At 41.5% G+C, this 15,880-nt stretch overlaps 2 protein-coding genes across 6 annotated transcripts; both read left to right on the top strand.

The window, feature by feature from the left end:
• Positions 1–676: 676 nt before the first annotated feature.
• Positions 677–4,569, top strand: LOC100120624 (sodium/potassium-transporting ATPase subunit beta-1-like). Of its 4 annotated transcripts, none has more exons than XM_031924450.2 (8): positions 677–879; positions 2,094–2,342; positions 2,415–2,606; positions 2,699–2,815; positions 2,888–3,057; positions 3,136–3,231; positions 3,841–4,006; positions 4,368–4,569. In XM_031924450.2, exons 2-8 carry the CDS (start codon positions 2,210–2,212, stop codon positions 4,496–4,498), a joined length of 1,005 nt encoding a protein of 334 aa, XP_031780310.1. In that variant the 5' UTR covers positions 677–879; positions 2,094–2,209; the 3' UTR covers positions 4,499–4,569. The 4 variants fall into 4 exon arrangements, with proteins under 4 accessions (XP_031780310.1, XP_032452349.1, XP_031780311.1 ...); XM_031924449.2 differs by lacking the exon at positions 677–879 and adding an exon at positions 1,272–1,874 and having other exon boundaries at positions 1,945–2,342; XM_032596458.1 differs by having other exon boundaries at positions 850–2,342; positions 4,368–4,567.
• A 2,511-nt stretch (positions 4,570–7,080) lies between these two features.
• Positions 7,081–15,828, top strand: LOC100120601 (sodium/potassium-transporting ATPase subunit beta-2). Of its 2 annotated transcripts, XR_004344552.1 has the most exons (8): positions 7,081–7,414; positions 12,807–12,947; positions 13,256–13,372; positions 13,456–13,637; positions 13,834–13,935; positions 14,022–14,193; positions 14,310–15,005; positions 15,101–15,828. XR_004344552.1 is itself a non-coding variant. In XM_001604174.6 (7 exons), the coding sequence occupies exons 1-7, from the start codon at positions 7,261–7,263 to the stop codon at positions 14,423–14,425; spliced, it is 984 nt and encodes a 327-aa protein (XP_001604224.1). In that variant the 5' UTR covers positions 7,081–7,260; the 3' UTR covers positions 14,426–15,828. The 2 variants fall into 2 exon arrangements, 1 of the variants encoding a protein (XP_001604224.1); XM_001604174.6 differs by having other exon boundaries at positions 14,310–15,828.
• The last annotated feature ends 52 nt before the right edge of the window (positions 15,829–15,880 follow it).

Here is a 15,880-nt window from a genome sequence, read left to right as displayed (position 1 = left end):
AGAGAGAGAGAGAGAGAGAGAGAGAGAGATGACGATGAAAAGAGGGGGGACGTAATAGCAGCTGTGGGTTGTGGCCGCCGAAAAGCTCGAGTCGTTGCTTCGATTCGCGGATTATAACTTATTTGAGCGCGGGGATTCTTTTGGATGGTAGGATGCATGAAAATTCACGCTTTCGAGCGCGAGTGTGGGTGTCTGTTTGTACGAGAGCGAGAACAGGGGCGTACGGCTGTCAAAGAGCGCCCAGGATTTAGTCATTATGGGATGTTGTTTTGTAAGCGCTGATCGCCGCGTTAAGGTATCGAAGTTAAGTTTATCGATCTGCGAAGATGCAGATGCGCTTCTTTCATTTACAAGAGTGCGATAATGAATCGCGCCAATTTTTTCGTTATCTCTTTCGGTAAAAATCCGATTATTTCATCTCGTTATCCGTTTAATGGATTGAATGATCAATTAATTTAGTATTGGTCGATCGATAAAAATTGAAGAGCCTGATGGCGCTACGTACCTACATTCTGAGTAATACGCAGATGAGATACGGTTGACAAATGAACAAAAATAAAGACGAATGTTAGAATCGTTGGTACATACTTAGATAGATTAAAAAAATTAAATAATATTCGTTCAAAGTATGACTGATAAATTAGACAAAGCATAATAATTTTTTTATTTTAAGTGCAGAAATTTCAATTTGGAAAAAAAACAAACGCGTTCTGCGAATTCGCGTTTACCTAAAAAGCAAAACACAACCATTTATAGAAATAGCTTGTTACGATACTGGAGCGCGGAGCGCACATCAGCTGTGTTGATCTGCGCAAAAATGCCGAGCATCAGCGCTCTCGCGCAGAGCCTGAGAATCATCGCGGATTCGCAACAATATCCGTAAGTACATCAGCGCGTGTATTTGGGTATATGATTCGCCAAGTACAACGACCGGCAGCGTGTAGGCGCGCAAATTAAAGGGAGTAATATGTGCAAGTGCAGAGTTAGACGTGCGCCTTAATGAGCGTCTGTGTGAGAATCGGAGCTATATTAGTAATGTGCTGGATAACCTACATCAACGCAGCGATCGGCGAAGAGCCATCAGGCAACATACCTACATGGAGTGTACAGCGAGAGGGATTGGGAGGGGGCGTGTTTTTTTTCTAACGCAGTGTCTTGCGCTTGCGAAAGAAATGTTCGCATATGCATTCGTCAACTTTTTTACAGAGAATATATTTAATATGTTAAACATGATTGTTATACTGCATTATTAAATTTTTTATTTATTTATTTATTTTTTTTTGCTAGAAATTGTTGCAATAAGTGTTTGGCAATCGTAAATGAATGAATAAGAGGTTTAGTTATGGGTTGTTCAATTTAAAAGAGTCAAAATAAATTTAACAAACAATAACTGTAATTCTTGTCGGTGGCGATATCTAGCGTTCAAAAAGCCAATCTCGTAGGTTTTATTATCTACAGAAGATAATACATTTGCATTCAAATTTTATTAAATAAATTAAAGTAAACTCGATCTACCGCATCATCATATAACAAATAATAAACAATGGATCTCTTTACGCTATGGTAAATTCTTAAGTTATTGTAAAAGTACATGCTTTTTACGATAAACAAGTCGATATTGTAGAGTTTTTCATAAGGCATTATGATTGGGGTGATTAATTTTATTGAAATTTTGTTTACTCTTAGTATAATTCTTGGAATTATAAAATTATTATTTACATATTATTTATCTATGAAAACTGTCACTTCTTCGCTGTCAGTGGCGGAATCTAACAATAAAAAAAGTATCTAATTTTATTATCGACGGAAGATAAGTTATAGCGTGAGCGGCCGAAACAGCAGGCCAAATAGCAGTGTTTTTGAAAAAACGTTCGGTATGTACACACAGAAGGAAGCTTAAAATTGAGATTCAATAATATAACAAAATAAATTCCTTTTTTATAGTATTTTCCCAATTTTCACTTTTTGAAGTTTGTTACCATGATGTTTTTAAAGTAGGATACGCATACGCATTAAAAAGAGAAATATAGTCATCAACATCATCATCATCATCATCATCATAAATAATTTGAAAATATAATTTTGCCATGAAGATAGTCATGAAAGCTCGTTCACTGAATATACACGCGTTTGCTTGACATTACGGTTAGTAATTCGGCAAACAGTCGGCCTTAGGTTAAGCCCAACAAATAAGTTGGTTTTATTGACGATGATCAAGCACGACGAAGAGTACTACAGGCAGAGAAAGCCTCAGCCGGATTTGGGCGCTATCAACAACTTCAAACGATTTCTTTGGCATCCCGAAAGAAGAGCTTTTCTCGACAGAACAGCTCAGGAATGGGGTAAACATCCTTCGATGTATCACGATAAAACTCTAAAGCAATAATTTACACACTCTTTTCTTCTGTTCACAGGCAGCGTTGGACTGTTTTACCTCTGCTTCTACGGAGTACTTTTTTCGATTTTCGCACTGCAAATGTGGATGACTTACAAGTACGTAACGGCCTACGAGAAGCCATTGTTCCAGTACAACAGAGTAGCAACGAGAGCCTGGTTGGAACCGAATCCCAGAACGATGTTCCGCATGACGAACCTTCATGGACCAGGTACTCGAGATTTGTAATTGTAAATATAAACAGTTTTAATAATGAATAATCGAGAATCGTGGGTAATGAATCATCGTTAATTCAAAACAAAGGAATCGTCTTGAAGCCGTTCGTACCGAACTCAAAGCCCCCCATGATCCTGATCGACGAATCTCACGAAATGGGTCGTGTCGACGAGTACGTGGATACGATCAAAGACACTCTAGCAGGTAGGGATCGATGATTTTACAACAACATTGTTGATACGTGGAAAACATTGCATTAGAAAAAGGCATTTTCAGGCTACCAAGTGGACAGATCAAAGTTCGATCCGAAGTGCAACGACAGGGTCTTACGCGAAGACGCGAAAACATCGTGCTTCTATGATATCCGAGAACTTGGCAAATGTTCGCAGGCTCCTTACGGATACACTTCATCGCCTCAGCCCTGCGCTTACGTCATGTTCAATAAAGTGCCGATTTAGCTTCTCCCGGCGATTCTAAAATTATGCCTCACCGCCTCTACATTGATAACCTTTTTATTGCTGCAGAGATTTGGATGGCTGCCGATCTTCTATAGTCAGGCTTCGATGCTGCCCGACGATATGCCCACATGGCTGCAGACGGTCATCAGGAAATCCGAACAAGTAATTTATTTCCTGGAAATGAAAGCAACAATAGTTTATTTTAAATTTTCAATAGCTATACACGTTGCGCCGGCTAATACCGGGCTAACTCCAAATTAGTATCGCGTTTCGCCGTGAGAATTTTTCTAAATTTCCGCTCCATGAATATAATAACGTTTCGGTTTGCTCATTTAGCGTTTGTCAAGTACAAACATTTTTACAACATTTATACATACGCGAGCGTAGCGGTTGCATAATTTTTTTCCGCGGTTCATTTAAGTGCGCTAATCGTCGACACGAAGAAAAACTTTGTCCGAGAGCGCTTCACTGAAGCACGAGCAAATCGCTATATAACTGGGTTCCAAATCGATCATCACTATATAACTGTCATCCCTCAATAAAAATCTCACAACGAACACATTGCATTCGCGACTTCGGCGCACAGCGGGCGCAACTCAATTAAGTAATACGCGTCGATATAACTCGCTGATTAAGACACATCGTTCATTCGCGACTGCCCATCTACACTTGACCGCACATCGAGCTGTCAGGTCGACACCCTTGATTGTATAATTCGTAATTTCGTGGACAAGAAATTGTTACATCCGCGTGTCTGCACACGACCTTTAGTTCCACGTGTGGCTCTCGTGCGAGGGTAAGAGCGAGGAGGACCGGCAAAACGTGGGCGAGATCGAGTACCTGCCCAGGCCAGGTTTTCCCGTGCAGTTTTTCCCGTTCGCCGGTCAGCCCGATTACCTGGCGCCGATTGTCGCCCTGCGTTTCAAGAACTTGACAGGTTTGCTGCAATTTTGAAGACGCAACGTGTAACATTGAGTATATATCTATATATGGTTCAGATTCAGAAGGTCTTGCAAATATCAGTCTGTTTTCGCTGTTAGTCAGCTGCTAATTTTGGCATTTCCGGCGTGAACGCGGGTCCGAATCAAAATTTTATTATGGAAACGGTTTGCATCGATCAATTTACTATATTTACTAAGAACGACTAAAAGTGAATCATTCGTTATGCTGATACACACACGCTCGTGTCTCACGCGGATGCGCGACTGTAAAGAACTTTTTCCTAATCACTTGATTCCGGCGAGTGGAAGACAGTCTGCAAGCCCGAAGAATGTTAATCGCCTTTATCTCCGTTACAGTCAATCGGCTCGTGAGCATCGAATGCAAGACTTGGGCTCGCAATATAGATAACGAGAATCGTTATAATTTGAATTTCCGCTTACTGGTCAAGGATCCACGAGCGGCGGATAGTAAGAAGAGCGATTTTTGAAGTTTGAAATGAAATGTTACACTTTCCTGCGCTGTTATTATAGTATATCGTAAACGGATCGTCTGGAAATAGAGTAGGTATTTTTCCGTTTCGGCGATCCATCCTCTCCGATGATATTTTACATCGAGCCAAGGTAAAACAGCATATCGCATTGCGCAAACGCTAGACGTTGCACAATGCTCTGCCGCTGATACACAAACGGACCGGCGCTGCCTCACGCTTTAGCTTTTCAAGGATTTCAATGGGTATGGGGAAAGTATTTTTACCCGTATACTTAGTCGCGGACTCTAGTGCCCGCAGTTGGATCGTCGTTTCTTTGCTGTAGATGTATTTTTGAATGCGCGCACGGCTTACTTAATTTTTATATTGTATTAGGATATCTTATTGCATAACTTGATCGCCATCAGCTGTCAGTAGGTGCTTTCAATGCTTTCTGGAATAAGCTTGCAGATTATACTCGGAAATATTAATTCTCATCGGCTGAGATTTATGCAGTTTGTACTTGGCGAGTGCGATTTCGAGAATTATTAACGAGCTTCCAAGACCGAGCTAATGTAAATTGAGCGATCGCTAAACTGGAAAAGCACAGGTTTTTGCGATAGCATTGATCCTCCGATATGTGTCATAATAGAGAGATAATAATTGAGAAGCAAATAGATTGGAACCGCGTATCGCCGCTTGGACGGCAAGAAAGTTATCTAAGCGAAAATTCTCTTCTCAGCAGTTACCGCAAAAAGCGAGTTATCTACTCGTGTTCAGTTGCCTGATATATCTAACGGCCATTGCCCGGCATGATCCGGATAGAAGTGGATGCCGAGGTAAAAATTCTTAGATCTAGCATAAAAAAAAATTTATAGTGAATGATATGCAAAGGACACGCTGAGGCCTATATTGCCGCCACTGATGCGGGCTCATCTTTTTTTCTTATAATATATACGCGCACCAAAATATTGCTGTGTTTACATCCTATAATTGTAAAGCTAAGAATATAAACATCACTTGTAGAGAGCCAGAGACGCTGCAGTTATTGACACTTTGATTTATTAAAATCTGCGATGTACATTGCATCTATACATTAGATCGAATATCATAAAAATCGACACACTTCATCCCCAATCGGCATCCAAATGCTTCACTGCAAGCTTATAATCAAATCGCGCAGATTAAAGTTCAAAGTTTCCTCGAGATCGGGTATATATATATACATACAATTCACACTATCTGCGCGAACACACGGGGGCTTTTCTTTTATACCGCCAGCGCCTATCGCACACACTACGCTGACGTCAATAGCAGCTGATACGATCCGCGGAGGCCTTGCTGTGTGCGCGTACGAGCAGATAATGTGTATATAGATACATCACTCGCGTGGATTCGAACAGGCGGAGAGTGAGAGCAAACAGGTATACCTAATTGTACATATAGGGTGTGTTCGCCAGGACGTCGGCGAGGGAAAATCCCAGGCTAATTTCGCTCTGCTAAGTGGAGAATAATCAACGTTCGAGTCTCGGCATAACTGATAACTCGTTGAAATATTCTTTTTATGCAGTATTGAAATTTGTTCACGATTTGCATCAGATATTGCAAACTCGCCGTAATAATACTGTTATACTCAAAGATTCGAAAAGAAAAAGTGAAAAGCACGAGCAGTGTTGCCATGATATGTCTGTATCAGACACTGAGGCGCCGGTGCACGTCTGAATCATTTTCTTCCGTGTGTGTCGTGCATGGTTTTAGATAAGAAAAATAATACAGCGATGTGCGGCGGAATTTATCGATAACAAACTCGATTCCCAAGTGCTATAAAAAAGAGGCAGTGATTACTGTTTATTCAACTCTTAGGTTATAAAGGTGAACGTCCCAGCATTCAGATTGTCCCTCTCCTTTACAATGGCATCGCGCGAAGCAATGTGTATTCAGAAAATTTGATAAGCCTTCCTCCGCTCATTATATTCTTTCGACACGACTTTACGACTTTACCTTATCACCATACCGCATTGAAAAAGGCAAGAAAAAAATATCCCGTGCGATTGAAACACGCCAGAATTTGAGCAGCATACAGCCACCGGCAGTCCAGGAAAACCAAAAAATCGGCGTAAAACCGGTTGTGCATCGCGAAACCTCTCGCGCGGTGCATCTTCGCTCCCTCTCGCCCAGCAAGAGTCGGCTCGCAAGATATCCAGCCGATATAAGAATAATGCTACACTTCGTATAAGTAATCGCATCGAGGCAGTGCAAGCACAGACACCTACGGACCTATATGCATCTCCACATCGCGACACGAGTACATAGGCGTTGGTACATATCCGCGAGAAACGTTGCCGATCGCGGCAACGTCGCCGCTCGGCGCTCTCCGCTCTTTCGTTTTTTGTGCGCGCGGGCTGCCGCCGGAGCGCTGGCGCGACTCGCGAGACTGCGCGCGTACACCTATACATGCATACGCGCACGTATAGCCACACGTGACACAGACAACGCAGAGATAGCGAGCGCACGAGGACTTGCGGACTCAGCCGCGGCGGCCGGCGGCGTCGCTCGCGCGACAGACAAGCCGAGGAAACCGAAACGGTTAACGGAGTAGTGGTCTGTAGTGCGCGCTCGGCATTCGCCGACGATACTTCGCGGCCGTCCGTAACACACGACACGCTTCTTCTCCCCGACAGCCGAGTGTGCGCCGACTGCCTGGTGCGCGGTTCATACGCAACTAGAGAGAAGTGCGGCTGTGAGAGAGAGAGAGAGAGTATACAAGTAAATAGTGCAGCAGGATGAGTGTCAGGGCGAGCAAGACCGGCAACGGGCTCTACCAGTTCCAGGACTACCTCAGGGAGCCCGACACCAGGACCAAGTGGCAGATCTTCAAGGACAGCCTCTACAACCCCGCCGACGGCACGATCTTCGGACACACCAAGAAGCGATGGGGTTAGTTTGCCGGTTCTTTTTATTTTCCCTTATTTTTTCCTCCAAGGCCTCGCCTTCGTCTGCACTCACGCGGTAGCCCCCACCGCCCCCCCCCCCCCCCCCCCCCCCCCAATGAGGCGCGCGTCCTCGGCGGGTGAAAGACGAAATAGCCGCGATGGCCCGATCGCGGCGAATTATGTAATTTTCAAAACAGACCTACTGCGGAGCTTTGACTTTTCACTTATGTAGCGTCACGCGCGCCGGGCTTTCGATTTTTCTGCTCTCTGCGGCCTCGCGCTCGGCTCTTATCGGTATCGCATGTATACACAGCGCATGTATTGTATAAATAAGCCTCGATCTACAGCTGCGCGAAGAAGAATTTCGAAAGCCGAGGGAGATACGACTATTGATAGTTACTTCATTCTAATATACTGACGTGCAGACGCAGTCGTCGCTCGAGAGAGGGCTTTACCAATGTCATCGACGCGACGCGAATCGCGACCGTGAAAATATAAGCGCGCGCTTTTCCCGCACATACTCGCGCGATTTTTCCCTCCTGCGCGCTCTCTATTTATATGCGCTTCCACGTCGATCGCGGGCCTAACCGCGAGCTTTTTAACGTCATGCGACATTTAGTTTGGATTTTAAAAATGCGTGGGATTTTTTTCTCAATTGAAAGTCTGCTACTAAAAATATACATAATTAAAGAAAGACTAATGTATATATTTATGAGCTTCGCGGACTTTAATGAATTTTTTTCGTTTATCCTAAGATGCAAATATCGCCGCATCGCCGAGGTGAAGATCCCAAGATTGTTCGTTAAAATTTGAAACGTATTTTTCCGCTCTAAAAATACGACCGAATCGTCTTTCTCTACCAGTCCTAGCCATCACTTCCTGGTGAAGCTGGCCAAAAAGCTCGCGAATATCCGCGACTGGTCCAAAATCTTGAGTCTAAAGCTGCCGGTACTTTCGGAACTGTACCATATAATATTACCTTCACAATGTTTATATATGTGTATTCGGCTCGTCTGTGTCGGTGGGTTCCACTGACGCTGCACGATTCTGCTGGTAAACGTGTTATTTGGCTATCGCATAGTGGAGAGATTAGCTTTATCTGCTGTATTCGCTAGAAGCCTTCTGATTTCTGTACAGGAGGGAATGTCTAACAGCTGAAAGGAAATTTTCAAGAATTCCGTTAAAATCGTGTTATTGTAACGAGTGTAGCTTTGCTTATATAACAATGTACACATATCACGTCAAAGAGTTAAGTTTTTTTGCAACGAAACACTCAACTTGGATTGATGCATTTAGAAAATCCAATATTAAGCAAACATATACTTTCTCCTTGTTTTTCTTGCCATAACGAATATAAATTCATATTTTATCTGTTCGCGGTAGACACACTCATAGCTCACTTTACGCAATCGATCATTCCGTCGATACATATAAAAACTAACTCAGCATAGGTGCAACTGCTACAGCATAGAAAATTAGCTTCCCAATTTTCAGAATACCCTGCATCAGTGCACCCGCTATTATTATCGTTGTTTGCATACGCACCTTTATAACACACACGAGGTCTCATTAGGAAATGAAAGATACACACAGACTATTCAGTGAACGCAGACAGCTACGCCCAAAATTCAGATATAGCGACACAAGCACGGTTAAAACCAGAAAAATCCGGCTGGAGATGGATCGGCACAAAATCAACATTTCGTGCGCTTCCAAGCCTATATAGAAAAAAGAAAAAGAGAAGCCCTTGCGATATGTGCGTATATATCTAACGTCCGTATTGCGAGGCGGAACCTTCGAGACTTATTTTTCGTCTGAAAAAATTGACCCCTTTTTATATGAGCGCTTTGACACTGAAGTACGAAATGCGTGACGAGAAATTCACGGTTTGATAAGAAGCGTTTTCAGATGAGGCTTATATCTTCAGGTTAGCGCTTACGTTGAGGAAAATTGAAAGTTATCTAACGCGAGGCTCTATTAGAGACTTGCAACTGATGTGTAATTGATTAACGCCTGGAGTATAGTTAATACGTGATTATTTTAATAACCATTACGTAAGTTCCATACACAAAGTTTACACCTCTATACGCACGTGATTTATTCTCCGCGAAGGCGTCGTTGATCTCGTGGTATGTAAGAAAATAAAAAAACAAAACAAAGAAAGACCATGAGAGCTCATCGACATGTGCGCGAGCGAAGCTCACGGAGAGACTTTCGAATTTCGATGTCACGCGCGCACGTGCGCTGTTGCGTAAAAACGAATCTGTGCGGAGGCCCTCTTTTCTTTGTCGCTTCGGCAATGCGCCGAATCTGCTTCCGCGCGTGGAGATCTCTGTTCAACGATATAATAAAACAATGTACTCACTGGTCAGGTTTTCAAATGATTTTACCTATATAATGCGCGTGCGCGTAACTTTGATCGTTTTTGTACGTTGTATTGGAGCCGAACTTCGAGCATACAACATTTTTACTACGTTCGTTCGTGTTTATCCATCGAGACGCCGTGTATGAGTATACACCGTACCGAACCGGTTCCAGTATAGAGCTAGAGCACGAGAATTCATAATCGACTATAATCTATGATCATTAAAAATCGAAGATGTTTCGAGAAACAACAGCCATTTAAAATATAAGGACGCGATATTAACGGCACGATATCCGATCGGACCCGATTTTCAGTATAGCAAAAGCTCGATGCAGGTACATTGCCTGCTGCAGTCGGCGCACATTTGACGATCTCGCGCGCAATCAGCATAATTCCACGCGTTCGCGAGTCGAATTCATCGAGTTAAGATGGCCTTGAAAAAAGCGCGCGAGATAGAGGAGCTTGCTTTTAATCGATAATATTAATAATGATCCACTCAGCTGATCCACCTACTATGCGTCGACTATAATCTTGTTAAGTATAGCATCGCACATTTTTTTATCCTATTTTCCATTGCTAATCGGTCTCGCGCGACTCGTAACTGTCCTCGTCATCGCGGCGTCAATTCGTCTCGGTTTCCTCCGATGTTGAAGCTACCTCATCTCTCGTTATCTCCTTTATTCTTTTTTATATTTCACGTGCGTCACTTGAGCTACTACGTTTTCGCGCGTATACACATTCGTGTGAAATTCGTGCAGGAACGGTAATTGTCGGGGGAACGGAGTAATTAGGCACAAGGCTATACAGGCGATAAGCGAGTGAAGCAACATTTTTCTTGTTTCGCGCGAGCAATAGTTGACAGTTTCAATAATCCAACTCGACATAGAATGCGTCGCGAGGAAATTCGAGGAAAATCGATGTTGTGAGTTACCGCTGCTGTCGTGTTATGCAGAATGTGTTGGCTCTTGTAAATACGTACAGGTGTGTATCGGTGAATTTTGTTCTTTTAAAAAGGAAATTTTTCCAATATGCGGAGAATTTATATAGAATCCTATCGATCGTCAAATCACTGACTTCCGATCGATAAGGCGAAGAGTGAAACAATGGCTATGATATTCAGGTTATTATAAAGAGATACAGTGTGTGTAAACATGAATTTGATAAGAAAAATACTGAAACGCTGGTTCCTCTAATGCCCTATTCGGAGAACGATCGTTTTTAACGATTTCTTGCCGATCGGGGTCTGATTATACAAATTCGACAAATCCAAGCACAAATCCGAGTTGCCTACAATAAAGGTGTATGGAAAATTATTAATTCCGCAACGATAATCGTATAATCATGTCGCGCTCTGCTACAGTAAATATATATAAGTCAGGCAATAAAGATACCGGCGATATGGATCATCTTTCACAGTCGGCCGCATATTTCCATCGGAATAACACTAATTATAAAAATAATTATAAGCTTTAAAATACCTTTGCGATGAAATCGCGCCAATGATACTCATCAACCCGTCTATATTCGATATACAGGGGACTGATGAAGTGAAGATTTTTTTAATTTTATTTATGCGAGCATTTAGTTCTCCTGTGTTCTTTAGTCAGTCGAATGTGTACGTAATTACATAGAAAAATAGGCCACGATAAGAATGCAACCACTTGATGTTTTCTTGATCGCTGTATTATAGATTATAACGAAACGTGTTCATTATTGCTTTTTAATTGTGAGGCTATCTTATACGTTTCTTATCATTTTTCTCTAAGATCTATTCATGTGCAGCTTTGGAGGAAAATTATACAATTTCAGTTTTTATCGAACTATTTCGCGAGTTCATTATTTTTTCCTTATAACTTGTTTACTGCTCTATACGCAGCAGTGTGTAAACTTATCAAAGCTTGAATGAGTCGAAAACACTTTAGCGAACTTGATACGATTCTGCCGTTTAAGATTACCGTACACGCGCCCAAGTATGCAACGAACAAAAGATATCGATTTCGTTTTTCGTCAAATAAAACCTTGAAAATCAGTCTCGACAGAAGCAGCTCGTTGCATAATCACACGACGCCGAAACAATAGCAGACTGTATTATATTCGTAGCCTCTATAAATCGTTCGCAAAACTGATCATCATAGCAATAAAGTTCAGCGAACCGCACTATAGAAAAATCATTCAGTTCTCGGCCCTTGAATAAATGCTGAAAGCGAACATGGTCAGACTCGCGGGGGTCTGGCCGATCGCGTCTGCCGCCTCACAGCGGCTTCGTACACTGCGAATAAGGAGACTTATATTTAGCCGAGGCTCTGGGCCAACGCCAGCCATGAGGATATTTCCGTTCGAATTCAGACGCACAGGCGCTCGTCATATCACGTGGCGCGTGTACGTGTACGCGAGTATATAAAAACGGCCTCTTCTCGGGATTCCTTTCAGGAATATAAGCGATTCCTCTATAGGATAGAGCTTATACTTACATTGCGATAGCGATACGCGCAGACAACGCTTATATTTATCTTAATTCCTATCGCGATAATAATGATTGATTTTACTTTTAGCTTTGTGTAAAGCACGCGTGTACTTAAGCTTATGTGCAATTAATTATATTAAGACTGCGCCGCTTAAGATAACAATAGCAATATAATAATATGTTGACAGACGGAAAATTTCGTACGAAAATTTCCGCCTCTGATTGATTGCGCTGTCTTTGTTCATTTATATATAACTATAATCGAGACAATTTTCAATAAATTTAGTACAAGGAAACAAAGTATGTTGGATATCAAAGAAAATGTTCGACTTGGAATCTTTTCGACTGGCACTTGTGAAAGCAATTTTAGTACAAGAAGAATGCGTAAAGCATACGCTAATTTACATTTTATTTGTCGCGATTATTCGGCTGTAGTAGAAGTAACTGTAGTAGGGATAACTTTTAAAAGACAGCATAACAATCGATACGTACACAGAAATTCATATAATTATTTAATTATTATAATCATAAGTCATGTATACTCATGAATAATGCATTACCTTTCAGGTATCGTGGGCATATTCTACTTACTATTCTACAGTGTTCTGGCTGTGCTCTGCTCAATATGCATGATGGGACTGATGGCGACGATAGACGAGAACAGGCCGAAGTGGACCCTGGACAGCAGCCTCATAGGAACGAATCCTGGTGAGTCGTCATCGCGTTGCTTTTCACAAGCTTTTTAGCAGTCAAGTAGTATCGCGTCTGGGAATCACTGAAACTACGCGCAACAGGTGCTGGTGTGATGTACGCACGCCTATATAATAATTCCAAAGCAGTTGTCGCAGCTGCTTAATTCTTTCTCGCGTGACTGAAAGCCACTTATTTGTTAGTTTATTCAATAGCCGCTTGAGCATCGATACACCTAATTTCATTAGTTTACGCACACAATTGAGGTTTACCTGTTGGAAGAAAAAAACTGTGTCTATAATAGTTCTCGCGTCTCGTTTGCACAGGGCTGGGATTCCGACCGATTTCGGAGCGAACGGAAGAAAAGTCCTTGATCTATTACAGCTCGAACAATGCCACTCAGATAAAGGAATGGGTGAACCGACTGGACATGTTCCTCGAAAGTGAGCATATTATACATCGAACTTTTGCTTGGACCACCCATGCATTATGCTACATCGTATTAATTTTTCATCAACATCCACAGACTATCTGAACAAGTCGAAACTGCCGGAGTCGGGGCGCAATCAGGTGATCTGCGACTACGACAGGCCTCCAGCGCCCGGTAAAGTATGCGCCGTCGACATTAACAGCTGGGGTCCTTGCTCAGCCGAGCAAAGCTACGGCTTCAATAACTCCTCGCCCTGCATCTTCATTAAGCTTAACAGGGTGAGTTTGCTCATGCTCTATTTCGGGACGTCGCGTATTATCGCGTCAAGCGCGCCAAGGATCGATTTTTTTTCCTCCGCGCTGCCAGCTGTTCATAACGCGAACTCGCGACTCTCCATTTATCTTGATCGGGTAGAGAGATCGTATTGCAGGGGCAATATAGGGCTGCAGTTTTACGATGATTGTTTCTTCGCAGATATACGACTGGATACCGGAATACTACAATGACTCGTCCGACCTGCCGGACGAAATGCCACAGGACCTGAAGGATCACATAAAAACGGTTGATAAATCAAAGGTACGAGTATAAAGTTCGACTTGAAAAAAACAAAAAAAAAAAAACTACAATTAGTGCGACATTGTTAATTTATGCATACGTACCAGCTCAACACTGTCTGGGTGTCGTGCCGAGGCGAGAATCCTCTCGACCGCGAAACCATCGGAGAGCTGGAGTATTATCCACGATCTCAAGGATTTCCCGGATTCTACTATCCGTTCGTCAACACGCCGGGATACCTCAGTCCCGTTGTGGCTGTTCATCTCAAGCGACCTATGAGTAATTACAATTTTCATGAATTGCGCAAAAATATTTGAACAGAGTCGATGCAACAAATATAACAATTATTGTCCACCAGAATATACTTCAACTAAACGAACTCGTCTTTCCCGCAGGAAACATAATAATCAGCGTCGAGTGCAGAGCTTGGGCAAAAAATATAATCTACAAATCAAAGAGAGGAGAAAAAGCAGGATCCGTTCACTTCGAGCTGTATATAGTGGATGATTAATGCAGCCTTAATCGAGGAATTACAATTTAAGGAAAAAAGAAATTGCCCGCCTGTGCCTGCTTCTCACCTACACATTTCACATACTCGGCTCGTCGGATCAACAAGGATAATCGAATGTTGTACATTAGATATTAGTTCGTGTGCGACGCCGATCAAACGTTTTTATCTCTCTCTTTCTCTCCTCTGCATTACAACCAGCTTCACGTGCATCACGCAATCATCGTTATATGACAATCGATTTACGATTTTCATGCTTAGCAGGAAAAAATTCTCGATGCGTCGAGGAGAATACATGTGTACTTTTATATATATATATATATATATATATATATATATATATATATATATATATATATATATATATCACTCCGTAAATGTAACTTAGAACAAAAGATAAAAAAAAAACAACAACAAAGCTACTGCCGCTGTCGAGTTCTCCACGCGCGATGACGAATTATGATTATGATTCATTGAACCTTACGAAGAGCCCATTAGATATTAATCGTAGTATGCACTGAGCCATATGTATTATATGCGCGAGTATACACTAGTATGTAGCTAGCTTCTAAGGAGATTTTAGGTAAGTTTTTTAATTTTACAATAGTTCAATCAGAGCGTTTCCCTTCGAGCGACCGTTGTCTACAGTGATTTCAGTTATTTTTTTTTTCTCCAAAGGCAGTGTCACGCGGAAAACACTCTTATTGAGTCTGATTGAAATCTTCAAGCAGCAAACGTACAAAAACTCAATTACGAGTCTACTTACAAAAACAATCGGCGCAAAATGTACTTGAATTGATTTTAACGCAAAAGTTAATCAGTATAGTGATAGCGTTTATCAAATAGCGATTCACGTTGTTATATTGGACAAGAAAAGCAGATATATTAATCACGCAATGGAAAACGACTTTTAACTTAAATTTTAATATTTATATATTCAAGTATATGTATATCACTGTACTTAAATTGTAGAATTAAATGTTTGATATGTTCGTATTAAAAACTTAAAATATATATATATAACATTATGGTTTCTCGTCACCTGGTGTGATTATAAACGACTCCTATATTTGCAATGTTTGCCCGATGCAAGATCACGATAATTCAATTTAAGAACGTAAAGTTTGAAAGATTGAATGTCTATTTCTTTTCTTGCATGCGTATATATACCCATGTATGTAACTATTTACTACGCTGGATTCGTAGTACATCAAGTACGAATTGTATATATAAGGTTTTAATCACATTAAATTAAACCTCTTAGTTTGTAAGTTTATGATAGAGCAACTGTATTGTCAGTATAAAAAAAATTGTTTTCACAGAGTGAAAGTGTATACTAAAAGCGTTAAGACCACGTTGTTCAGTCCTTCTTTTTTGTAAATCAATAAATCATGTGATTGTGTAAATTGTCATGTGAATCAAGGAAACCTATAGTTCTTATATTTTTAATCATCGATA

This window comes from Nasonia vitripennis, chromosome 2 (genome assembly GCF_009193385.2).
Source record: "Nasonia vitripennis strain AsymCx chromosome 2, Nvit_psr_1.1, whole genome shotgun sequence".
Classification (NCBI taxonomy): domain Eukaryota; kingdom Metazoa; phylum Arthropoda; class Insecta; order Hymenoptera; family Pteromalidae; genus Nasonia; species Nasonia vitripennis.
The sequence above is the reverse complement of the archived record's forward strand: the minus strand, read 5'-3'. Positions and strand labels throughout refer to the sequence as shown.